The sequence below is a fragment of the Balaenoptera physalus genome (genome assembly GCF_965194825.1).
Source record: "Balaenoptera physalus genome assembly, chromosome: 13".
NCBI classification, from domain to species: domain Eukaryota; kingdom Metazoa; phylum Chordata; class Mammalia; order Artiodactyla; family Balaenopteridae; genus Balaenoptera; species Balaenoptera physalus.
In genome coordinates this window covers 67,352,090-67,378,362 of record NC_138892.1, presented here as the reverse complement: position 1 = coordinate 67,378,362, position 26,273 = coordinate 67,352,090, and the positions used below count along the sequence as shown (strand labels likewise).

General features: G+C 38.6%; 1 protein-coding gene across 6 annotated transcripts in view; it reads right to left on the bottom strand.

Annotated features, from left to right (window-relative positions):
- The window catches only part of SLC38A4 (solute carrier family 38 member 4), a 69,063-nt gene that overhangs the window by 9,667 nt on the left and 33,123 nt on the right, over positions 1–26,273 (bottom strand). For all 6 annotated transcript variants that reach the window (XM_082421731.1, XM_082421733.1, XM_082421735.1 and 3 more), the window contains 12 exons: positions 20,017–20,246; positions 15,778–15,868; positions 15,156–15,271; positions 12,256–12,329; positions 11,695–11,787; positions 7,264–7,345; positions 7,095–7,177; positions 6,936–6,994; positions 5,775–6,050; positions 5,564–5,643; positions 4,277–4,377; positions 2,379–2,503 (listed from right to left, as the gene is read on the bottom strand). In XM_082421731.1, coding sequence (XP_082277857.1) covers positions 2,379–2,503; positions 4,277–4,377; positions 5,564–5,643; positions 5,775–6,050; positions 6,936–6,994; positions 7,095–7,177; positions 7,264–7,345; positions 11,695–11,787; positions 12,256–12,329; positions 15,156–15,271; positions 15,778–15,868; positions 20,017–20,135 — 1,299 coding nt within the window. In that variant the 5' untranslated portion in view covers positions 20,136–20,246. The remainder of the gene's footprint in view (positions 1–2,378; positions 2,504–4,276; positions 4,378–5,563; positions 5,644–5,774; positions 6,051–6,935; positions 6,995–7,094; positions 7,178–7,263; positions 7,346–11,694; positions 11,788–12,255; positions 12,330–15,155; positions 15,272–15,777; positions 15,869–20,016; positions 20,247–26,273) is intronic.

Below are 26,273 nucleotides of genomic sequence, written 5' to 3'. Positions count from 1 at the left end.
CCATAGTAATAAGGATCTGATTTCATGCACTCATGAAAAAGGAATGTGCCAAAAAATAATTCAGCACACAAGCTGCATTTAAAGTGACCGCAGTGTCATTATATGAGCAGTCCTCATCTGCTTGGCCCTGTATGGAACATTCTGTGCAGGACAGTGCTGGCTACTGTATCGCTGATTTTTCCCCCTAAAATGAATGGTAAGTTCAGTGCTTATGAAAGTAGAAGAGTTGGCAGGAAAGTGCAGACCTGTGTTTATCCATAGGTGGTGATTTTAACTCATGCAGCTCAAGTCTCCATGACCAGCCCTGCTCTGTGATCCCAGAACAACTGGCGCCAATGGCAAATGCCATGTAGGGACCGTCCTAGTACGAGTCTGGCAAGAGGGTGTCTGTCAGTCTTGGGGGCAGTAGAAGAAGAGACATGTGATGGATAACACGACTAGTTTTCAAGAAATTTGGTTCTAGTGTGTAATTTACTTAACATGAATCTCCTTCTCATTAGCCTTCAAGAAATCAGATTAAATAAGGTGACTTTTGGATGTTTAGGTAGCACAATAAACTCGGGGGGAGAAAATGAAATACCTTCAGAACTGTGGTGAAAATGTAATATGATTTGAAAGTGAAAGTGGTTTCGGCTTTCAAATTTCAGAAGTTATATGAATTCTTACTCATTTCTAGTAATCCACAAGAGAGAAGCTCAAGATCTGCTTTTTTGAATTTGAGCTTAAAAATTAATTTCAGTTTCATTAGGTCCCATTTGTTTATTTTTGTTTTTATTTCCGTTTCTCTAGGAGGTGGGTCAAAAAGGATCATGCTGTGATTTTGCACAGCAAAGGAAACCATAAACAAGACGAAAAGACAACCCTCAGAATGGGAGAAAATATTTGCAAATGAAGCAACTGACAAAGGATTAATCTCCAAAACATACAAACAACTCATGCAGCTCAATATCAAGAAAGCAAACAACCCAATCCAAAAATGGGCAGAAGACCTAAATAGACATTTCTCCAAAGAAGATATACAGATTGCCAACAAACACATGAAAGACTACTCAACATCATTAATCATTAGAGAAGTGCAAATCAAAACTACAGTGAGATATCACCTCACACCAGTCAGAATGGCCATCATCAAAAAATCTACAAACAATAAATGCTGGAGAGGGTGTGGAGAAAAGGGAACCCTCTTGCACTGTTGATGGGAATGTAAATTGATACAGCCACTGTGGAGAACAGTATGGAAGTTCCTCAAAAAACTAAAAATAGAACTACCATACAACCCAGCAATCCCACTACTGGACATATACCCTGAGAAAACCATAATTCAAAAAGAGTCATGTACCAAAATGTTCATTGCAGCTCTATTTACAATAGCCAGGACATGGAAGCAACCTAAGTGTCCATCAACAGATGAATGGATAAAGAAGATGTGGCACATATATACAATGGAATATTACTCAGCCATAAAAATAAACGAAATGGAGGTATTTGTAGTGAGGTGGATGGAGTTAGAGTCTGTCATACAGAGTGAAGCAAGTCAGAAAGAGAAAAACAAATACCGTATGCTAACACATATATATGGAATCTAAGGAAAAAAAAAAAAGGTCATGAAGAACCTAGGGGCAAGACGGGAATAAAGACACAGACCTACTAGAGAATGGACTTGAGGATATGGGGAGGGGGAAGGGTAAGCTGGGACAAAGTGAGAGAGTGGCATGGACATATATACACTACCAAATGTAAAATAGATAGTTAGTGGGAAGCAGCCGCAGAGGACAGGGAGATCAGCTCGGTGCTTTGTGACCACCTAGGGGGTGGGATAGGGAGGGTGGGAGGGAGGGAGATGCAAGATGGAAGAGATATGGGGACATATGTATATGTATAGCTGATTCACTTTGTTATAAAGCAGAAACTGACACACCATTGTAAAGCAATTATACTCTAATAAAGATGTTAAAAAAATTAATTTCAACCTCAATAAAGCTGTAAAACAAACAAATACATAGAAATACATTTTGTGATTTTCCCCCTACATTTAAAAAGTACTTAACATTTAAAAATACTTGCTCTAGCAAGTATTCCCTGGCAGCCCAGTGGTTAGGACTCTGTGCTTTCACTGCCAAGGGCATGGATTGGATCCCTGGTTGGGGAACTATAAGCCCACAAGCCACGCAGTGCAGCCAAAAATAATTAAACAAATTTTTTTAAATAAAAAAAAATACTTGCTCTGTCTACATAGTCAAATTTAAGTGGGTTCAAAATGCTATATAAAAAAATAATGTTCCTGGGCATTGCATTATAATTAAATCAACATCAAGTCAGAACGTATGTACTAATCTGTGGTGTCAAGCAGGATTCTTTCACCAAAGCCAGGTACTTACAGGGAACAGCACTATGGGCACAGTTAGTGTTACTGCCACCAGGACGGCCAGGCGTACCATGAGGAGAGGGGTGTCAAATGTGTACACTTTGCTGTAAGCGTGAAGCAATTCATCTTCAACTTCTCCTGCAAAGAGGAAGAGGAGAATGAGTCCACTAGGTGTAGTCAAATCGGCACTGCTTACCTAAGACGTTTTACAGAAGGAACACAGTATAGTAGAAAGAACCCAGGTCTGGGAAGTCAGACACCTCTGTTTTTATCCTGTATCTTAGCTTATTAGCTATGTGACCTTTGTTCAAATGAACAAAGGGGTCCTGAAGCTTGTAAAGTTGCAGGAGGTAATATAAAATTGCTAAGGTTCTTCTCTAGGTCATTTGCATTGTGACAAGTCTTTCTCTGCTATACAGAAGCATCACAAAACAGAGGACAGGCTGAGGTCCTCTGGTTGAAAGGGATGAAAGAGCCAAGCCTCATCAGCCTGTCCCTCACGTCTTGCCACCCCCCTCCACCCTCACCTGCCCAGTGAGCCCCAAAGCAGCTTCTCCAAACCCGGTATGGAAACCCTAGGACAAATTATCTTTAACACTTTTTCAAGCTCAACAATTACGACTCCATCATGACACTGACAGACACACTTCTGGGCTTTTTCAAGTTTTTGTTTGTCTCACTGAGTTGAGACTCATTAGATTAAGTAACAATGATGAATTAGTAACAAAGATTAAGTAACAGAGATGAATTAGTATGATTGCTATAGGGTCTCCCAATGAATACTGTTATAAGATTAAGATGCTGCCCTCCTGGAAAACACACTTCTTTCAGAATTCCAGGCATAAATGACAAGGAAATGCTTACAGAACCAGATGTACTCTGATTTTCCCACTACTCGCCTCAAAATCAGACAAAGGGGGTTAAAAATACCTTCAAAGGCATTGACCCAATTTTCATTCATTCACAACCAGCAAAGAGTTAATGCCCAATCTAAATCAGTGCTTGGTTAAAAGCCAAATATTAGTCAAAACAAAAAAAACAAAAAAAAAAACAAGCAAATGGTGCCCCCTCCAGTCTCTTCCTACCCAATTTGTCTTGCAATCAATTGAATTTACCAAGTCAGTCGGGAAAAAAAAAATGCAAAATGTTAGAGAGGCTTATTTTAAAAACATATTTATGTTGATAACATTGATTTGTATTAATGTTTGATTCCCTGAAATTTGTCTGTAGGGCCATGCTTCATTGAAGAGAAGAATAATCCTGCTCCTTTAGTGTTCTGTGAAGATGCCACAGAGGATATGTTTTCGGCATAATCAAACGTGGCCATAGTCACTTTGGTTTTTGATAGTACGTCCCCAGATCGAAAGGAATTCTGCCATGTCCTTTTTTCTTAGGAAACCATTCACTATAACAGAATAGAATGAGATAACCCAGAAAATTTGTCTAATGCTCCAAGCCCCCAGATTTAACTTGACTGGTAAACAGGAAGCAGGTTCCAACTCAAGGACTTGGTACTTTTTCTGCCATTTGCTTGATAGTTAGTTATTCCACTGAAAGAGCTTTACAACATGCAATCTGCTTCACTCTCACAGAATGTATGTAGCTTTAGATGGCTTAGAGAGTCAAGCCAAAGAAATATCCTCTATCCCCTAAGGAAAATAATTAAATTAGAGGGACGGTTTTTACAAAATATGTGTGAATTCACAAATTATTATAACCTGTTAGGCAGCCTGGTTCAGTTTCCATTTTCTTAGGTCAAATGATGAGACTAAAATAGCATGTTAATTGAGCATGTGCATCTACAGATCATGCTGTTTATTGAGAGTAATTAAAAGAATTATACCTACCCGGATTAATGGTCAGTCCAACTAGGATTTGCACAAAGAAAATGACTTTGACAGAGTGACCTACCATAAAAAGTTAGGTAACCAAAGAGGGCAGCAAGCAGGTACATGACGAGCATCCCCGTGATGGAAACGTTTGACACTGTCTGCATTTTCCTCCGGGACCGACTGAAAAGAAAAAGAACACTGAGCTTTGGTTTTCTGAACAGATGAAAATATCACCACTTACAATTAAAATTTAAAAAATAATAAAAGAATGTGTGCCTGTGTTACTCATTATAAAACCACATTCCTAGTGCAGAAACACAGCTTATTTAAATTTGCCTTAGGGAATTATGGAGGATTTGTTTCCATTTTTCTTAAATGCTACTTCTTTAGTCTTAGAAAGGACTGTTTTCCTAGATGAGGATCAGTTTATTTTATGTTGATAAGTATGCTTGTCTATTGAGTATTTAAGAATGTAATTAGCACAAAGGTCAAACTGGCTCCTAATGTAGAAAGACTTCATATTTCATAGTGAGATAGATTTGAGGACCAGAATCCACTAGAAACAGCAAAGAGTAACTGCTACATGGGATTTTCCAAGTAAATCAAAGACATCAAATTAACTGAAAGTGCTCTATGAGTTTTTTAAGAGGTAAATCTGAATATATGGGGCAAGTTATTGTTATTTAGTGAGAACAAAGACTGAGGTTATTGATGTCTGGGTAAAGAAGATGAGAATTATAGGACCACCTCCCCTCAGGGTAAAGGAAGAAGCTGCTGTAGTGGGCTCAGACCCACTCATCCCCAAGGGCATGTTAACCTCAAAGGGAAAAGAGTATTAAGGAATCATAGAATATCAGCTGGAAGAAAGAAGATTGTCTAGCCAGTGTCTCCATTATACAGATTAGACGATGAAGGCCAGATACGGGCACATCCCAGTGGTGGAATGTCTTCTAGGCAAGGGTTAAAGACTGACCACAGGTGACATCAGTGGCTTAGCCAGGCCACCCTAATCATAATTTTTGGTCTTCATGGGTGTGGGTCATTTCCAGGTCAGGTGACCTCACTTCTTGCCACCAATATTCAAATTCAAATTCCCCATGTTTGCCAAAATCCTTACAGATATTGGCTCACCCTCCCCCTGTCCTGAACCCCTCCCCTGGATCATTAGGGTGAAGGAACAGGAGAGAAGGAAGCAGTGAGGGGGCTGATTCACACCTTTGTGGTAAAAGCACATTACTGATGAGTGATTATAGCATAAACTTCCTGTGAAGACAAAGCTGTAAACTATGCTTCTGTATAAAACACCTTTGAAAATATGAGCACATTTTCAAAGCAAATTAGAATGCTAAAATGATGGCTGCCTTACTCTTTAAGTTCACTGTAGATGGGAAGGACCTCAGGGTGGCATACAAAAGCAAATGCTAGGATGGGAATTGCGTAGGCCGTCTGAAAAACAAGGACAACACCGCATGTTTAGCATTCCAACACAGAGAGCTACCCCAGGCCATCTCAGCTTGTGAGATAAAAACTCAGAGGCCACGTTGCTAGGCTCTTAGAGGCCTAGACCTCTCACTTACCCGGGAGTTGAATACAAAATATTTGGGCTGACACTTGTCATCACTGTGTGCTTCATACTCTACTCCACTGCCATGAATTGAGCCCTTGGCCTGGTTGTCATCCAGCCCTGCAGGATTCTGGTGGGTGTAATCCATCATGAAGTTTACACCACTACTCTCAGAGTTGTTGGGTAACATCATCACGTGCATTGGAACTGTATTGTTGAATGTCAGATTCCCAACATTGTGATCCAGAACAGGCAGAGGGCAGGGTATTTGGAATTTCTTGTAAATCACCTAGACCCGGTCATTAACACAACAACAACAAGTCAGCCTTTTGAGGAAAACAATGAAACAAAAATCCCTGTGGGTGGTTTATGGGGTAGAGGTGAGGGAACTCTGCTGAGGATTCCTTTTAGACTAATGGACAACGGAGACTCCCTCTAGCCTCAGTTTGATGTAAGGAGTTGGAACTATGGTTGGCAACTCTCCCACTTAGAGTCAACAGGACAGTATTGTGCGTGAATCTATCCCAAACTTCATGCATACTCTTCCATGAGAAAGATGTTCATTTTCTTGCTACATCGCATCTCTTTCATTTCTTCAAACTAATGAAAATATGGGTCACCAAGAAATTCCCCCCTCCTCCTTTGCCTCTTTGGGGAAATGCTATATAAATGTTGGCCTTCATGATATTAGCAGAAATTCCCCCTTTGGGAGGGGAGAGGGAGTGGGGTGGGGAGAGGATTTCTTTCTTTAATTCCACTGTGGTCACCTTCTCTTCATGGGTAGAATGAGTAAGAGAAAATGGCTGATTCACGTAAATATGGCTAATTCTACAGCCTACTCATTTATCTTCTGGGACTCTTCACTTCTTTTTCCTCCGCCTGCCTAAATACTGGGTTGTTGTCACACTTCTGCTGGAAGTGTTCCTTTCGTCCAAATATATACTCAGTATGCCTAGAACATACTATTAGCAATGGTCTTGACATTCTAACTCAACTATTTTTAAACTCATGACTCTTCCTTTCTCATTCCAAATTAGAATACAAGGAGATTGCTTGTGATGCAAGAACTATTTCATGCCAATGATGTGCTTGAACAAAAATGAGGACACCAGTTCAGGCACTGAAAGCATCACACGCCTACCGAGTCACAAGGATCATGCCAAAAAGCACTTACCACACTGACAAAAAACACCATGCAGGTAAGAGAAAATCCGCTGGTATAACCAAGGTAACCTAGGAGTTAGCAGAGAAATTCCGGAAGGTGAATATGGCATCCACAATCAGCTTACCTCTTGGAATACAAAATGAAAATAAAAATGGAAAATGACTTTACCTAAATTTTTAAGAAGAGAAAGTGGAAGAATGATTCCAACTGACACAAATATGACGAGGTAGTTGCCATTGACATACCATTCTCTAGAAAAGAGAGACCAGAATATTAGGATCAGAAAAGACCAAGGAGAATGAGACTCTTGATGTTACAAAGAGAGAAGAAGACATACCCAGTATTTTCTTCAAGTCCCATGAACGCTCTGATTACTTCAGGTAGTTCGTATTTAATAATGAAGAGGTAGCTTGACATGGCTAAAATGGAAAACGTGAGAGCTTAGTGGTGTGCACGGCACCAAAGTCACAGGCAAGTTGTGAGAAGTCCAGGCATTGGTACACCCCTCCTTCTCAGTAATTCCCAAACCGAAAGAAAAGCCACCCACTAGGTATTCTCTACTGTTTCCAAGTTCTTCTCATAAATAGACATTCGGCCCTTTGGCTCTTGCCTATGGACCTTTGCTAACAGTATCAATGCTGATTCTGTGTTAAATCCAGCTCTGAGGTTTTCAGTGAAGCTGCAGTTTCAAAGTTTTTTCCTCAGTTGTTATAAGTCATCATGACCTTACTGAGTGTGCCTGTTTTAGTATCTAGAACTCGGGCAGGGGTCTGGTGGCCACAAAAGAAGGGGGGGAATTGCAGGGTGGAGCTGGGTAGAATACACGTCACTCTGCCCTCCCTAGGTGGGCACCAGTTTAGTCCTCTGTAATCTCCCTAGGGGGCATACAAAATCTCAGACCACTGATTCTCCAAACTGGAGTCATACTGGATTGATAAAGAGAGGATAGCTTCTCTAACCTTTGTCAATGAAGTTTTTTCTATATCCTTTGTCCAAATAAGAAATCATACAAAGTGGCAAAATTTCTTGAACATCTAGATAAGTGATGTATGTGTGATCATGTACTCTTCTGAATACCTGATCTATAAAATCTATAAACCCTCTCCCTGGAAAAATATTTATGCATACATATGCATAACATACAATTTTGCTTACAATTGTAGGGATTTATGCAACATCCCTTTCTCAAGTCCACCCACTCAGTGAAGAATAATACTAATTTGCTATTTCACACGTGATCAAAAGACTCAATTGAAAATAAAACTGACAAGTGTCTCATTGCAAGGTTTAAGTGTGTGCTACATCCTTCTGGTGAATTTTTGCTAACAGACATTTAAAGCAGATATCTAAGTTGCAGATTGAACTATTAATAGTTTAAAAATATTTCCTTAATCTCAAACAAAAGTAATAACAGTGATAACAATTCCCCACATTGTTTAGTTCTGCATGTGATCAGCTGAAAATCCACGTGAAAGAGCAAGGTGCATCTTATCATCTTCATTCCACAGCTGAGGATATAAAAAATTTTGAGAGCTTAACTGACATGTCCAAGATCGCACAGCTCGAAAATGACAGACCACATCCAAAATATAAGATCCTTGATTTCAGGCCAGTGTTTCTTCTCTATTGTGAAATGAAATGATTTTTACAATACCTGATGTGTCTTCTGTAAACATGATTTGGTTAATCTTTACAAAGACCTTGGCTAAAGCTAAATCTTACAGAGGGTAAACAGAGGAGATATTTCTGATTAACTGGTTCAGTGAGGTACCATTCAATTTTAGAGCTATTAGTTGCTGACTCTCAGTGATGTCACCACTGTTAATGTGTTTGGTCTTCGAAAATTCAGAATGATCCAGACCTGTCTGGGTAATGTCAACATTATTCTGCTAATGGTCAGTGTTAATTTTTCAGGGGATTGAGAAAATTAAACGTTCTAAATGTGGAGTTGATAAATACAGAAATACAAGTGATTTCTTTTAGGCCACAATAACCACTAATCACATAGCATAACCAAAGTGAGAGATTTTCAGGAAAGGTGTATGAAATTTCATCTCACTCCCTTAAAGCCACACTGTGGGGTGAGGGGCTTGACTGAGAGACCATGTTATAGTTTATTCCATTGTTTAGAAGCATAATAGTAGCTATACTTGGAACAATAGACAATGCTGTTGCCACTCAGCCTGTTGGGCTCAGGGCTAAGCATGTGTATGTCCAGTTAGTTCAGTGGTCCAAACACGTATATTAGATCACCTATGAAGAGATCCTAGGAAAAGCTTGATATTTTAAATCTTGATAAGGCTGAGAATTTGAACCAAATGTAAAGCAGTTTATTTGGTGGGGAATGGGGGACTTATATGCTTGGGGCCCAATGCCAGTAAAATGAATGAAACAATTCCAGTGTTACTGCCAAATTCTACCCGGGACTGTAGTCTTACTATACAAAAAATATGAAAGACATAAATACAAATCATTAAGATATGACTGGATTTTATTTATCTGCTTACCAACTATCCGTTATCAGGAGCAGGTATAGTTGGATAAAGGTTACTAAAGAAATTGCTGCATTCTAGAAATGCTAGATAATTCCAGTGATTTTATTAATCAAAAAGAATGACCTCCTTGCAAGATCTCTGTGCAAGTTTACTTATTGCAGCATTGTTTGCAATAGTAAAAACTGGAAATGATCCAAAACTGTTCATCAAGGGATTCAGTAAACCAATCATGGTGTATTTATACAATGGAAAGCTCAAAAGCCATTGAAAAGAGTAATATGCAAAAACATTCAAGGCATATTGTTAAATAAAAAAAGCAAGCGGTAAATCAGTATTAGAAAATGATCCTGTTTTAACAGTAACAATGTATTTGTTAAATTTGTCATAGAGGAAAACCTGGCATGGGTTTTTCTAAGGATGATTTACGTAAACATTTCTTTGTAATTTATATATTTATGTAATATTTTTGTTTTTCACAATTAGCATATATTTGTCTTATAATTATAAAAATGCCATTTAAAAACATCCAGGAGGGCTCCAGTGACATGGATATTGAATCCAAGAACTGGAGAGGAAGGGTGCATGTACTGAACCTGTATTATTATGACACTGTGAGGATGAACTATTACTCTCAGTTGCATAGGTGGAAAAATTGGACTCAGAGGTGTAAAGTGATTTTCCCAAGGTCATAGATAGTGACAGAAACAAACTCAAATTCAGGTGTTATCAGGCGCCAAAAGTCTATTCTCTACTCATGGGTTTTAAAATGTCTTAAAAAACAGTGATATACAAGATATATACAAACAAGGCTAAGGGAGTCCAGAAGAGCTAGTACCTAATAGCCTAGAGAATGATGGATCATGGAACAGACAGAGAGGGAGAGCCAGAAAACGTGTATGTGTTAGGGCTGGAGGATTGTAAAAGTAGGGGAACTAAATATGGTTTGTTAATAGTATGACACATGACACATAGGGAACAGATGATAGATAGATAGATAGATAGATAGATAGATAGATAGATAGATAGATAGAGATTGGGGTTTGTAGGAAAGGTATCAGAAACATAGGCAAAGGAAAGATGATGAAAACCCTTATATGTCAGACTAAAGAGTTTAAATTTTATCTTGAAAATCATGAGGGCATGCTGAAGAAGTTTATGCATGTGAGAAGCAAGAGTAGATCTGAATTTGAGACAGTTAATTTGGAAGATGAATTACAGATGGAAGAGGGGAAACTAAATACAGGAATAACAGGTAGATGTCTACTGCAAAAGTCTGAGCAGAAATAGTAATCACCTGAAGTGTGGTAGTGAGACTAGAAGGAGAGGAGAGATTCAAAGGCTAAATAAGAGAAAGAATGGATAAAAGCTGGTATTTGATTGGATTGTCAGGGTTAGGGAGAGAGGGAAATGTTTAGGCTGACACCCAGATTGCTGGCTTAAGAAACTGGATGCTGCTGGTATTGTTCACATAGATGAAAGAACAGAAGGATAGAATAACAGGTTTGGGGACTGGGTAGGAGGTGAGGAGATAAGTACCACTCTGTGGTGATATAGTCCAGGTCATGCAAGGAGACTTAGCCAGTAGGACATCTGAAATATGGGTCAAGATGCCTTTTGAGGGTCAAAGACACGATAGGACCAGTGAAGCTGGTGGACAAACATATCACCTGGAACACTATTAAAAATATGTACTTCTAGGCTCTCCTCTGGAAGTGATCATTCAGTAGGAATTAAAAGAATCTGTAGAACCAAGAAATCTGTGCTTTATAATGCTTCCGATGCCTAGCCAGATTTTTGCCTTAGCACAATTTCTAGGGACACTCTACAATGGGCTGGCTCTGTGCAGGCTGTGTCTCAAGGACCCCAAAATTTGGCTATGTGCCTCAGATACTAAATTTTCCCTTTTATGAAATAAACTCAATCATACATGTGACACATCAACTGTTCGGTCAATGAGAGATATAAGCACTAATGCTTTAACTTTTTCAAGTAATAATTAAAGCCATTTGAAATCAAGAAAGGTTTTATTTTATATTTTAATTCTAGAATTTATTTGGTAGGGTTTTATATAGTCTTTCATTTCTTAGATATTGCTATTTTCAATTAAAGAGGGATAGCAAATCTATTTAGGAAACTCTACTTTTTAAATTTAAAAATGATAAAACAGCTATTTTTCTGTATTTAAAGGGCCTGTTCATTGCCATTGAGTTTTCTTATTTCTTGAACATCTTTTAGAAAGTTTAAATGGTTTGTTGAAAGCTAGATCCTCTTACCTCCAATGTTCTGCATTGTAATGGAAATAAAAGCTCCGATTTTCCCAGGCCATCCGAATGCCTTTTCACCTAGTTTTTCATAAATTAAAGACCCTATAATCAAAAATGAAAAGAAACTTGTTTAAAAAAAAAAAAACTGTTTTAGTGACTAAAATATTTCTATGTAATTCTACACCGGAGCCTCAAACATGTAAATAAACACCATATAGAAATTACAAACCCCAAATACGCAATCTCAAAAGCCATTACAAAATATGGTAAATGTTCTCCAAACAAGAAGCGATGCCTTCATTCATCTTGGCTCCATGCAGCAAGTCAGAACTGTTATTTCTATTGTCCCCCAAAAGTCTGTTTCTCTATTTGGCTTGAACCTGAGCAGGTTGCCTTTCACTTGTCTCACTTGCCCAGATAACTAAAAACATGCAGAGACCATGTGATTGGGGTTAGAAGAAAATGAAATGTAAAATTGACTAACACCATCCTATAAGTATAGAGCTAAAGACTGAAATGCCCTTTAATGAGAATCGAAATAGCATGTCTTGGGTCTAGGGAGTAGCATACCTCCTTCCTTTGCAGTCTTTAATAAAAGATGAACTGAATAGAGAGATAGGATTGCCACGGCAAGCAGCATGATTCTGTGAAGGGAAGAGAGAGGAGACAATAATGTTTCTATAAAAAATAAGATGCAATAATATTAGATGTTACAATACATTATTACACTGGTATTTTCAATCATTAACTTTCCAAGAGTATGTGGATTTGGGGGAAGCTGAAAAATTCTTTTCAGAGCTCCACCAATGCCCTTAAATGTCCCAGAACTGGAATTGGCTTTATTTTATGGGCCAAAATGTACTACTGGAAGTTCCTAACACACCTTTTTTAGTCTTAGATTCTACCCAATAGTAGAATCTGGTTTATAACTTAGATGCTAAATGTATAGCAAAATTAGCAAATACTTACTCAGCATATGGGTATATGTACACCATATTTGCGTGATATTCCCATGAACATTTATAATTGAAGGGCTATTCAATGACCTGACTAAACATTAATCTAAAATCTAGAAATACAGAAGTCAAAGCAAATTCTGAGCTCCGTTACTACTGAGTCTGCATGTTAGATGACAGTGATCAGATGTGTGAACCAGAGGGTCTGGCAATTGCCTGTATAATAGAGAAAACAGAGAAAGGTTAAGTCTCGGGTGCAGGAAAACCTTTGCTGTACTCAGAAAAATCATTTCTGGTTCAGGACCCTCCACATGTCCACAGGCATATATGATTTCTTTATGTATACAGTGATCAATGCTTCTCCAAAAAACAAGAATTGGACAGCAAAAATAAAGAGTGTAGATAGAAGCATCTATATCATAAATGAAGGCACAATACTAAATTTTACCTGAAATTTAAAAAAAAAATCTTATCCTTTGTTTAATATGATGAGAGCACACCAAACAGTCTTCTGTCAATTGATCTAATTCTTTGGTAATTCCTTGGGAAGTCAATGTTACAAATGTAGATTTAGACCGCGAGTTACAAATGTTATAACTATTCTAGCTCTACTGTACTGGGTTTATTTTTTTTCACAAAACATGTTCACCAGAACTGCCTAATCAATGTCTTATTCATACATTTTTCCATATACGTTATGAATTGACCTGTTTTTAAAGAATTATGTAATTCAGATTATATAATTTTGTTCCCTGGAAAAATAATGAGCGTACCCTGTATTCTAAATACATTTTCTGCTTTGGCAGAAAATACTAAAAGTAACACCGATGAAATCCTGTGTCACTTGTTGGGAATTAAGGGAGATTGCTGAATCCAGTTTGGGCTACTTGGATACACAAAACACACCTCATGATATCTAGCTATGTAACTGTTCTGGCCAAATTAATCTGCTAAATGTTTACAGGCCTGAAATGAGGCTTTCAGTTTTAAAAGTGGAATATTCTCCTGCCATGAAAATGAACTCTAGGATTGGGGGCAGTGTTTCTTACTTCTATTCATCAGTGATCTATGAAAATTTCCTAATTAATTCTAATGGTATGTGTAATTAGTGAGGAGAAGGCAGTCTTTTGTGTTAGAGATAGTGTACATTATAAAAGTGTACAACTATGCATATGAATAGACCTCTAGCCATTAAGAGTCAGAAAATTTTTAAAAACTACTTTATTTCAAACATGGCTTAGAAAAGTAAAGCTGATATCAAAACCCATTCAGCTAAAAAATACGACACCTAACAATTCAATCAAAGCACTGACACAATATAAATATTTATAGTTCAGCCCGATCCTTAGCCCTCAAATAGCTGTGTGATTACCTAATCATAAGTGATATTCAGAACACAAATAGCATATATTTATAATATAAATGTTGCATTCTTAGACAGTTATTTAAGACTCCAGCACTGCGTTAGGGGTTGTGATCTGCATTCATACTGATGCCTGACTAACATTAGACTTTATTCTTGTGAAGCATTTCACTGCCACCAACTGTGTCTTTGAAAATACCAGGCTGTACGTAAAGCACAGATGTCTGTGGCTGTCTGTCACAGACAACGTGGTGTCCACCCTCCAGGTTGGCTATGTGACGCTGCTATCACTAGGCAGCATTCGACCAAGTTTGGATAAAGTGCATCGGTTTAGGTAAAAACTCTGGCCACTCTGCAAAAATCCCCACGCCAAGCGCTGTTTCTAGGTCTTGGGGATACAGACATGCAGTGAGTAAAAACAGACATGGGCTCAACCCTTTGGAGATGATAGTCTAGCAAGGGAGAGAGACATTAACCAAATGAATCAGACGACTGCACTAAAATATTAACACTGTGATGAGTGTCTAATAAGGTGGTTTGTCCCAGTCACGGAGATTGGGGGAAGGCATAACTGAGGTGAGGCTGAGCTGAGTTATGAGGAGTTAACTAGTTGAAGAGGAAAGGAAAGAAGGTTCCAAGATCACGTGCAAAGGACCTGTGGTGAGAGGGAATGGCACCTTCATGGGATGGAGAGGAGGTCACTGTGCCCAGTATATCTTGTATATAGGGGCACAGGAGATGGGACCAGGGCATGCAGGACTCTGTAGGTCTGGTTTGGGAAGGGATGTTTTTCCTAAGAGTGTGTATAAAGTCAGATTTGCTGCCGGGAAAGATCTTTTTAACTATTAAACACCAAATTGTTTTATAATGAATTACTTTGTAAAATGGTTTCTGTGGACTGTTAGGGCTCCAGCACTTTGGGGGATTGAGCACGTAAACTTTCTGCCATTTGGTTAGGGATGGCTGGTTGAACAAGTATGATGATTAGACTGCTCTGCTTACTTTCCGTTGCTGTTTTATTTCAAAGGAAGAGAATATGTTAATATTTTCTCAGATTATTCCTATTCACAAAGATCAAACTTCAGATTAATTGAAAGAGCACCAGGTATGCGCGGGCTTTGAACCAAGTGTAGATATGTCCATTCACTTACACAAAAAGGATGATCCCTGTGTTGGCCATGGCATAGGACAGGCCCAGGATTCCACTGCCCATGATGGCATTACTCAGATTGAATGAAGACATTCCAAAGGAGGTGGTTCCAGGATGCTTGAAGAAAAAGGGATGCGTGATAAGCAAATATTTGCCAAAGGATGAATTTTTTTTGGATTATTCTTATCCTATATTATCTTTACTGGAGGAGACTACCATCCGATAGTGAAGACTAAGATAAAATCACAGTGAATAAAAGCCTTGACTCAACTTCAATAAAAGTGTGTATTTTTCAGTGGAATGTAGTACTTGGTTTAAGCAGGGGTCTCAGTAAAAATAAAAAATGCAGGTTGAGTACTATAAAGAAGGGAAAGCATGTAGGATTGCAGATTGCATTTGGGTTAGAATGATTTCTCCAAAAAACAAATAAATTTCATAAATGATTTATGCAGCCATATGGCGAACAGGAAAAACAAGCCCTTATTCCAGTAAGGGCCTGAATAAACAGAGAATGTGCTGATCAAGGCTTGGAAAATTTCAGTCACATTGTTTTCGCACAGAGACCCAGGTAGATCAGACATCCTCAAGTCCTGTTTACTGCCAGAAAGCAGAAAGTCACTTACATGTTCATCGTCATAATCTGCCAGCTTCTTTTTCCCCAAAAATCCATTTGTCAGAAATTTCTGACTTTCAGCATCTTCATTAGTAAATTGACTGAACACACACACACAAAGGAAAAGAAGACAGTAAAAACATCTAGTAAATGCTCTGAATTATATTTATGTTTCGGGTGATCTGTCACTGAATTAGGAGAGGAAAAACAAGACACTTAAGACTTTTTTTTCTCTTCTCCTCCGCATACTAGTGTTCCTTCCAGACCAATGACTGAGCCCCATTTATGAATATACTTTGGGAGGGAGGGAGAAAGTTATGAAGGAAGAAAATATTTTTTTAGTTGGGATCTTTTTTAAGCCACATTTCTTCTTCCCACATTGACTATGCAAAAAAAAAAAAAAAAAAAAAACGAGAGAGAGAGAATAATTAGAGCTAATTTTGTTGCCATTTCGAGCCCTCCCAAAGAAAGTGAACAGAGTAGCGACTGAGTTTTCTCAACTGCTAATACACCGTGATCAGAGGATCTTATTAATTCAGTAAATATTTATTAAGTGCCTTGGCACTGTGATCCCATCTCACTTGATGCTCAAATGTCTCTGTGAGAGAAACTTCCATGTCTCTGCTCTAAATATGCAGCGACTATGGCTCAGAAGAGTGAGGTAGCGTGTCCAGCCCCACCAGATCCCAGGTCTAGGGTCTCCCACAGCGCCATGCAGCCCTGGGCAGGGCACTGTAGCTGGCATTTTCCTCTTTTTTGGCTCTGTCTTTTTATACACATATCCCTTGCTGGAAAGGAGTTGGATGGTAGCTCTGTGTTGTGTTTGGTTGTGTGTGAGTGTGTGTAGTTTAATTACTCTGAAAATGTACTTGGATTGTTAGACAATGAACGAAACTAAGAAAAACATTAAAGAAATCCAATGAATTAGTAGAAGAGTTGGGAGGACTTTAAGATTCAGGATTAAAGAACAGGACTTTAAGATGTCACAATCCATGGAACATTATGACTGCGGTCTACTTGGTACAGGCTGGGAGCTGCACATCCCCTGACAGTACTGGTCAGCTCCTGGAGCTCTATGCCAGAGGTTTTGAGGATATGGATCTAGTACCAGTCACATTTCCAAAAGGCTTGACTAATGAGTTCAGCTGCCACCATTGCATTTTGACACTGCAAGATATCACACAGGCTTTCTTTTTGTTACAGGAAATGCTCAAATATGTATGCTTCTTAAAAGTGCTTTATAATTAGGTAGATCACAATTTTAGGGCATTTCTTGCATGAGAAAGTAAAATAAAATGATTGGAGAGTATTTTATTAAAATAACCCTTAGAAATATAAAAGGGGAAAATAATTATTATAGATCTGTACAAATGATCTCTTATATTAGAAGCTAATTCTGAATATATCTTATGAGAAAGAGGGATAACAAGGTTACTTTTTGAGAATAGAGAACAATATAAGGTGTAGATAGAACGAGCAGACAAAATCACAAAGTTTTGTGTGCTTTTCTAAAACTCAAGAAGTGGATTTTCTTGAACTTCATGGTGTACAAGTTAGGAACATATCCTGTCATTTTTCTCCTATTTCTGGAAGGAAGTATAATGCCCTCAGATGCTGTCTTCTTCCATCTCTGCACTTCTGCACTCCCCCTCCCTTTTGTGCTTTATTTTAATGTCCGTAGTTAATATACTTGCTATGTGGAGACTGGTACATAATGTTCATAGTTGGAAACGGAGACAATAAGATGAAATGGAGCCCAAAATGGGCCTAATGATTATAAAAACAAAAGTGTCATCTAGATTTAAACTCTGGAACGTCCAACGTTCTATTTTAACCTTAATCAATAAGTTAGAATCCTTTAGTCCATGAATAATTTTAAAATTTTTAAATGTGAAAGTAAATAGACTTTCTCCTTTGAGGCATTTGCATGTTCTTATTTTGGCATGAGATGAGTTGTAGTCACAAAACATGCCAAGACTGTATAAAATATACGAGAAATGTCCGCAGTGTCATCAATGATTTAATACCAAACCCAGCATATATTGAAAACATAAGTATAATGATTCCAAATAAATGTATTATGTTGAACTTCCCTCTAAATTTACATTCAAGAGATCTATCCGAACATAAACAAAACCCATCTTTTTAAAGTGATCATACAATTGCAAAATGATGACCCACTTGAGTCAGGAGTTACAAGCTAGGTCACTGTAAGTGCTCCAGAACACATTATCTGGAGCTAACAAAAGCATTCTTGCTCTTTCCATGATGCCTTTCAGAGGACCAAATGGAATGACTCTGTAGGACTGTTCTTAGGACCATGTCCCCTTCAGCTCTGCCACCTCCATAGAGCTCATATCTGTGTGCATCCTTCTCAGAAACAAAAGAGCCCTCAGATTTGATCAATTTCCTGAGGGTGATGAAGTGGAGGAGGAAAAACAAAAGTTTACTGAGTATCATCTATCTCAAAGGCACTCACTTAATCCTCAGCAAAGTAGGTGTTGGTTTGCCATTCTGCATTTTCCACTGAAGCTCAAAGAAGATAAATACCTTCTCCAAGGTCAGATAACTCCTCTGCAGATTCCAAAGCCCTGGTTCTACCACATTGTGCTTCCTCAAGAGTCACCTAACTAGAAAGCATCGTGTTTACATCTCCACAGCCTCTCTCGTCCGACAACACTAACGTTTACTGCGCTGGCTTCTTGGAGGAAGAACAGTGCTTCCTCCCGACACCCTTCTTGAATGTTGGCAATGCAATAAGACGTCTTGGTTCGAGGATAATATTCTCTACTTCAGACTGAGATTTGGACAAATATTCACTTCTGAATGTCTTAAGTCATGCATAATTTGTGTTATATAGTATTTTGTGAGAAATTAATAAACTTATCAAATAACAGTTGTGCAGCTACTATGTACCAGGCAGTACCATTAACATGTTGTAGTGGCATCGTGAACATCTGGGCAGGGAAAGGTTACACAAAGCAGGGGGTGGTCACTTCTAACTGGGGGAAGGCTTCACAGGAGAACTAACATTGAGCTGAGTCTTGAAGGATGAGTGCAGTCAATAGAGAAAAAGGGGAAGGTAAGTGGGTAACACTAAAAAAAAGGTCATTCCAGCCACACAGAGCAGAGTTAATGAAGGAACAGAAGCTCTGATTGGTTTGACAAGGCTAGAAAAGAGGGTATCAACAGGGAGCAGGGCAAGAGATGGACAGGAGAGCTAGATGAGGGCCAGATCATGAAAGGCCTTATATGCCAAGCAATGTGTGTATAGTCTAATCTTTCTCCTATAGCTAATGGGGAACCACTGAAAGGGTTTACCCAGGGATGGAACATAAGTCAATTTGCAATTGTAAAAGATTACTTTTGCAAGGGATGTGAAGGGCTAGTTGGAAGAGAGCAAAATATAAGACAGGAAGACAAATCAGGGCTGTTCTAGTAGACAGGTGACAGATGATGAGGGCCTATAGTAAGATGGCAATAGAATAGGTACAGACAAGTGGGTAGATTTGAAATATTAATGAGGTAGAACCAACCAGATATAGTTGAACATTGGATGTGCGGTTTCGGGGAAAGGATGAGTCAAAGTTGACACCAAACATCCTTTGATTGAGTTCCTGAATGATAGTGATGACTTTCACCAAGATGGGATTGCTCGAGGAGGGGCAGATTTTGAAGGGAATGGCAGTAGTTCAATATTAGACATTACAAGTTTGACTTTATCAATGAGGCAATTCAGACACATGAGTCATCCAGCAGAGATGTGTAGTAAACACATCTGTGAGTTGAAATAGAAGTGGAACAGGCGGAAGATATGGCATATGTTCAGTGGGTGAAGCCTGATGGCTGTGAATAAGCTTGCTCATAGGACACTTTTAGCCAGAGAAGAATCCCCGCAGAACTCTGGAGATGTAGCAACAATTACAGGGCAGTCAGAGGAAGAGGAGTCTGAGAGAATAGTCCAAAAGGTAACAGAAGTGATAGGCTAATATCATTTAAATTATTCTATATTATTAATAGGGACAAGAACACTGTAACTGCAATTCTAAATTAATCACACAAAGGATTGACATACAATAATAATATAATAATGTGTACTTCAGGATCAGAGAGTTAATGTGTTAACAACAAAGTCATTGTTATCTCTCAAATAGGTACTAAATCCAATTTTTCCCAACAAAAACCTTGTTTTCCATGTCCATAAACATCTCTTATTTTTCCATGGAACCTGGTCATTTTAACCCCATACCTGCTCATTGCTGCCTTTTCTAAATTTCCCATCCCGGTGTAGCTATCTTGAATACTTTCTCCACTGATGCTCTCATCATCAGGTTCGATGTTGACATTGCTCAGTTCCATGGGATCCATTTGAGCTGTCAGCGCTTTCTTGTCCACACACAAGCTCCTTCAGTGTAAACAAGATACTGTACCTTCAGCTTGAGGCTCTTCTACTTGGAGTTATGTTCAGAACACTCTGTTCTGCAAACAGAACACAAAATAAATCATTATAATTTACTTTAAATTAGATAAATAAACACTAGTCACCTATTTGTGTATTTTCTCTGTAAAATCATGGAAAGGAAGTAAACTCCTGAAAACTTCACATAAACAAGTCCCCAAAGGTTCCATTACCCAATACAAAAAAAAAAGAAAATGGAAGAGAAAAAGGAAAATTCTTAATAAATTGCCAAATCAGCAGGTATTTATAGAATGCCTATGTGTGGCAGGTGCTTTGCTAGTCACTGTAGGAAGAAAAAAAAAAATCTTAAGACATGGCAGCAGTCTTTAAGAAGCTTTAGCTATTTGTAAGCAGATTGCATGACTTAAAAGGGCGACCATAGTAAACTGCTGATAAAGGAAGATCTGCCAAGGCAGAAACTACCAGTGTTTCTACCAGCAGTAACACAAAAAATTACTGCTTTAATTTGTTAATTGGGCATGAAAGAATTAACACCACCAAAATGCTTGATAACATGCAACACAGGGTAGGATCAGCCTCAGGGAGCCACTTTCCAGGCACTTGGATCATGAAGCCAAAGTTAAGAATAGTAACAAAAGCAAGTACAGGTTTATCTTTGAATCAGCCTGAGTCACCATCTATATAAAGTTGAAATGCACTTTAACAAGAAAGGGGTCCAGCTTTTAGGCTCTGCTCTGCCTTTAATTCATTGGATTTCAGCACAAGTTATTTAACTTTTTTTGACCTCATTTTCCTCAACTGTAAAGTGAAAAGGGGTGGACTGGCACTGTGTTAAAAGATGCTATGAGGACTTCCCTGGTGGCGCAGTGGTTAAGAATCCGCCTGCCAACGCAGGGGACAAGGGTTCAAGCCCTGGTCCGGGAAGTTCCCACACACTGTGGAGCAATGAAGCCCATGCACCACAACTACTGAGCCTGCGCTCTAGAGCCCAAAAGCCACAACTACTGAATCCTCGTGCCCCAACTACTGAAGCCCCCGCGCCTAGAGCCCGTGCTCCGCAACAAGAGAAGCCACCGCAATGAGAAGCCCACACACCACAACGAAGAGTAGCCCCTGCTCACCACAACTGGAGAAAGCACTCACGCAACAAGGAAGACCCAACGCAGCCAAAAATAAATAAATAAAATAAATAAATTAATTAAAAAAAAAAAAGATGTTATGAATCCATTAATGTTAACGTTCTGAAATTTTTACTATTGAAATTCTTGTTGAATCATTATATCGGGAGAAACACTATCACTCTTGGAATGTGTGGTTCTGGAACATGCACTACCCATTTGGTAAGGAAATCCTGAGCAGAGAAACTAACATAAAAATTGCTCCAGAATTCATGGAATCCACAAATCCCCTGACAAATATGAAACAGCCACATGAGAAGGCCTCTACAATCCAGTGCTGCAGCAGCACATCTGTGAAAGACAACTCACACTCAACATGAGTTCACACCCCAAATCACAAAAGTTACAAATCACACATGGAAACTCATTAGGAGCGTCAGCAGGCACAAGAAATAATAAGATTCATACCTGAGTGACTACAAACTGCAAAGTAACTTAAAATGGACTTTAAAATTAATACAATAAAAAGTAATAAAAGATTCAAAATAAGTAATAACATCCACAGATTAAGAACATGGTAAAAAAAAAAAAGCAGGCTAGTTTGAGACACAGCCAAAAAAAGAATTCTAAAAATAAAATATATAGTCATATAAAAAACTCAGCTGAAGGGAGAGTAATGAAACTGGAAGATAGATCAGTGGAAATCACTCAAATTATATCACAAAGAAAGAAAGAAAAATACAAAGAAGTTAAGAGACATGGGGAAGAAAAATGAGAAAAAGAAGGTTAAACATACCCTAATAGTTATTCTAATATGAGAAAATTATGAGACTAGGGAGAGACAAAAAGGACATAATGGCAAAGAATTGCTGGGAACTAAAGAAAGATAGTAGTTCTCAGGATTTAAAAAAACACACAGTACTTCAAGCAAGAGGAAGAAAAATGAATATATTCATTAATATGAGGTAGTGTAAGTGTATAACATCAAAGATGAAGAGAGAAATCTTAAAAGCACTAGAGAGAATAGAAGTAAGACACACATACAGTTAAAAAAGAGAAACTTGTATTAACTGAGTACAAAGGCTTCTCTCAGCATCACACAGTATCAGTTTCACTTCCCAGTAGCAATCACTGATGACAGTTACTGTTTTTAGTTCTTCATTTAAAGTTAGTCATTCTAAATTTAAACTATTCACTGAAACCTCTCTGACTTGGTTTATCAACTCTAGACTGACACTTAGGAAGGATAAGGAAATTAGCATACTTCTTTCTATACTCCTAATTCCTTCCCCCACCCTCTTAATTGTTTCAGTTCATGAAATACTTCTACAATGTTGGGATGCATAATAATTTCATCCTATTCTGTAAAACAAATCATAATTTATCTAAAGGATGTTTCTGAACACTAAAAATGAATAATCAGCATTTACAACATTATTATTGTGTAAATAGTATGCCCAAAGAACCTATGGTATATTTGACTACATAATAAAGGAAATATAATCCTATATTACTAAACCTTTAAATGCAAATTATCCATGCTCTTTTACTTTCTGAATGGCTTCCTCCTCCATCCTCTGGGTCTTGTTCAGCTGCCAATGTTTCTTGAATGCCATGCCATCTCCTTTCTTCAATTCATTTTGCATTGTGCTGAAATACTGCCTTGAATAACTTTTTTTCACACAATAGGTCCATGTTTGTAAACAGAATTTCTGAGTTGTGTCATGTTGGAAAATGTCTTTACTTTGCCCTCAAACTTTTTTGATTGTTTGAATTCTAGATTCAAAATCATTTTCCTTCATAACGTTGAAGACATTTGTCTCTTGACTTCTAGCTTCCACTGATCAGTCAGAGTCTCATTTCTTTGATTTTTTTTCTTCTGGAGGATTTTAGGATCCTTATCACAATCTGAAATTTCTCCAGGATGTAACTAGATGTGAGTAGTTTTAAAAATTCATCTTACATCACACGTGGAGAGCCCATTCATTGAAAAGACTTGTGTCTTTCTTCCGACCATGAAAATGTTCTACTATTTTAAATCTGTTTCCTCCCTCTAAAACTTGTATTAGTTATGTATTGGACCACTTGATCTCTATTGCCAAGATTTTCTCTTTATTTCCCATCTCTTTATTACTCAATGTTCAGGGATAGTTCCTCAATGTCCAAAATAACAAATTTGATCTTCAGTTGTGTGACATTGTGATATAATAATAAATATACATTTGATCTTCATCCTCATTCCTGGCACAGAGCTCCAAATATAATACAATAAATTAATATTTGGGTTTTGTCCCCCGTTGCTGAAATAGCTCTGGAATGATAAAGGGGTTTTTGTTGTTGTTATTATTCATAACAAGACCCTTTCAACCACACCTGAGTTTACCGTAATGAAGTGACTTTTGTAAAGCCCCTAAGGATGGGGGCACTGGTTGCCAGGGGAACCAACCAAGTGATTAGAGAGTTGGAGCTTTCAGTCCCACTTTCAACCACCTGGAAGAGGAGAGTGGGTGGGGACTCACTAATGGCCAGTGAGTTAATCAGTCATGCCTAGTTAATGAAGCCTCCATAAAAAAATCCTAACTAAAGGGGTTTGGAGAGCTTCTGGATTGGTTACCATATGGAGGTGCTAGGAGGGTAGCGCACCAGGCAAGGGCATGAAAGCTCTGAGATCCTTCCCCTCATACTTTGTCTTATGCATCTCTGCCATCTGGCAGTTCCTGAATTATATCCTTTTATAATAAACCAGTAATCTAGTAAGTAAACTGTTTTCCTGAGTTCTGTGAGCAATTCTAGAAAATTATTAAATCTGATTTATAGCCAGCTGGCCAGAAGTACAGGAGGTCTGGACTTGCCGTTGCATCTGAAGTGGAGGCAATCTTGTGGGACTGAGCCCTTAACCTGTGGGATCTGATGCTGATTCCGGGAAATAGTGTCAGAACTGACTGAATTGTAGGACTCCAGCTGGTGTGGGAGAATTTGTCAGTGTGAGAAAACCCCATACTTTTGGTATCAGAAGAAAGTATTAAGAGTAGAGTAGAAAAACCTTGTTTACTTTTAAGCTGTACCCATTTTATTTTTCAACCTGCCCACTAATTATTTTTCACACTCATGTTTTTAATTTCTGAGAATCTGTTCAGTCTCTTCCTCTCTTTTCATAACATCTTTTTTTGTTTGTTTCACAGATGCAGTATTTACTCAATCCTTTCTAAGGCTATTGATTAGAAGTTTCCAAAAGCTCTTTTTGTCCCCTAAATTACGCCTTTTTTTCTGGAGTTGTTCTGTTGGTTAATCTTGGCCTCTTCTCTGCCATATGCCTGGTTTTCCTTAAACTCTTAGCGATCCTAGGTTGTCTGTTCATATTTGTGAATGAAGAATATATTGGTTAACTTAGAAAGCTGGTCCTTGGGGTTTCTCTGAAATCTTGCAGGCTCATTACACTGATGGGTTGCTCCCTTGTGGGTCCTGGGTAAGTGGAGTCTATGCACCCGGTCTGTGTGCAGAGCACCTGCAGGTCCCTACTCACAGACACAGCTGGCACTGTAGGCGAGGTGCCTCTGGAAGAAAAACACAGTGATGTATTTTCCCCTTTTGGTGGAGCTTACATTCCTGCTTGTTATCCCTTTTTGCCTGCTGTGGAGGCCCTGATATTTATTATAGAGTCCATTCTCAGGCTCTCTTTCAGACTAGATTACAGCCTTATCCTTTGGGCAAAAGAGGCAGCCCAAACAGACCAAGAGTCCAAACCAAGGTTCCCTGGTGAACAGCTGGTCATTGGTTGTTGGTGATTCACGCCTCCTCTTTGTATATATTGACTTAACTTGAAACCGCTACTGGGGTCCTTCTGGAAAAACCCATTTACCTGTTTTATCCCAGTTCCTTTTCTCTTTCACAGGTTTTCCAGTGCTATCTGCTTCCTGGCTTCTAGGAATTCTTAAAACTTCCATTTGTTTTTGACACTGCTATTATTTTACAGAACTTTTGTGGTTTTGTTCTTTTAAGGAGTACCATTTTGTTTGAAGTTTCATTCTTTGAATCCCTCAAAGGTAGGTCATAAGCCCCCCTATTTTAATCTACTCTCAAAGCTTCATAAACCAAGGACTCCTCAAGTCACAGCTTTGGCCCAGGCATCTACTGTGATCTCTAGTTCCAAGTGTCCAGATATACACTTGAATGTCTCAAAGGTAGTTTAAATTCAATGTGTCTAAAAATCTAACCTGTGACGTTCCCCTTCTTCCAATATTTCCACTCCAAAGAATGTTGTCACCATTTATCCAGCTCCTCAAATCAGAAATATCAGTCTTCTATTATAAATTTTTTTATCCCTTACAGGCAGCCTTTTCCAAAGCCTAGTTGATTTTTTTTTTTTTTTTTTTGGCTGTGTTGGGTCTTCGTTTCTGTGTGAGGGCTTTCTCTAGTTGCGGTGCGCGGGGGTCACTCTTCATCGCGGTGCGCGTGCCACTCACTATCGCGGCCTCTCTTGTTGCGGAGCACAGGCTCCAGACGCACAGGTTCAGTAGTTGTGGCTCACGGGCCCAGTTGCTCCACGGCATGTGGGATCTTCCCAGACCAGGGCTCGAACCCGTGTTCCCTGAATTGGCAGGTGGATTCTCAACCACTGCACCATCAGGGAAGCTATAGTTGATTTTACAATTTCTCAAATTAGGCTACTTCTTTCCCTTTCTTACACCATCAGTCTTGTCCAAGCGACCATCATTTCTTCCATTGTCAATTGCAACAATTGTAATTGATGCCTTGAGTCCTTTCTTGCCTACTTTCTCCCTCCTCATTCATTTCCCACACAACATCCAGAGTGATCTTTTAAAAACAAAACTTAGATCATGTCATTTATTTGCATAAAACCTTCTATTGTCTTCACTTTACTCTTAGGATAAAGTCTAAGATTCTCAGCATGCCCACAAGGTTCCACATGGTCCCTTCACTTCTGGCTTCATTCCTTCCACACTCTCC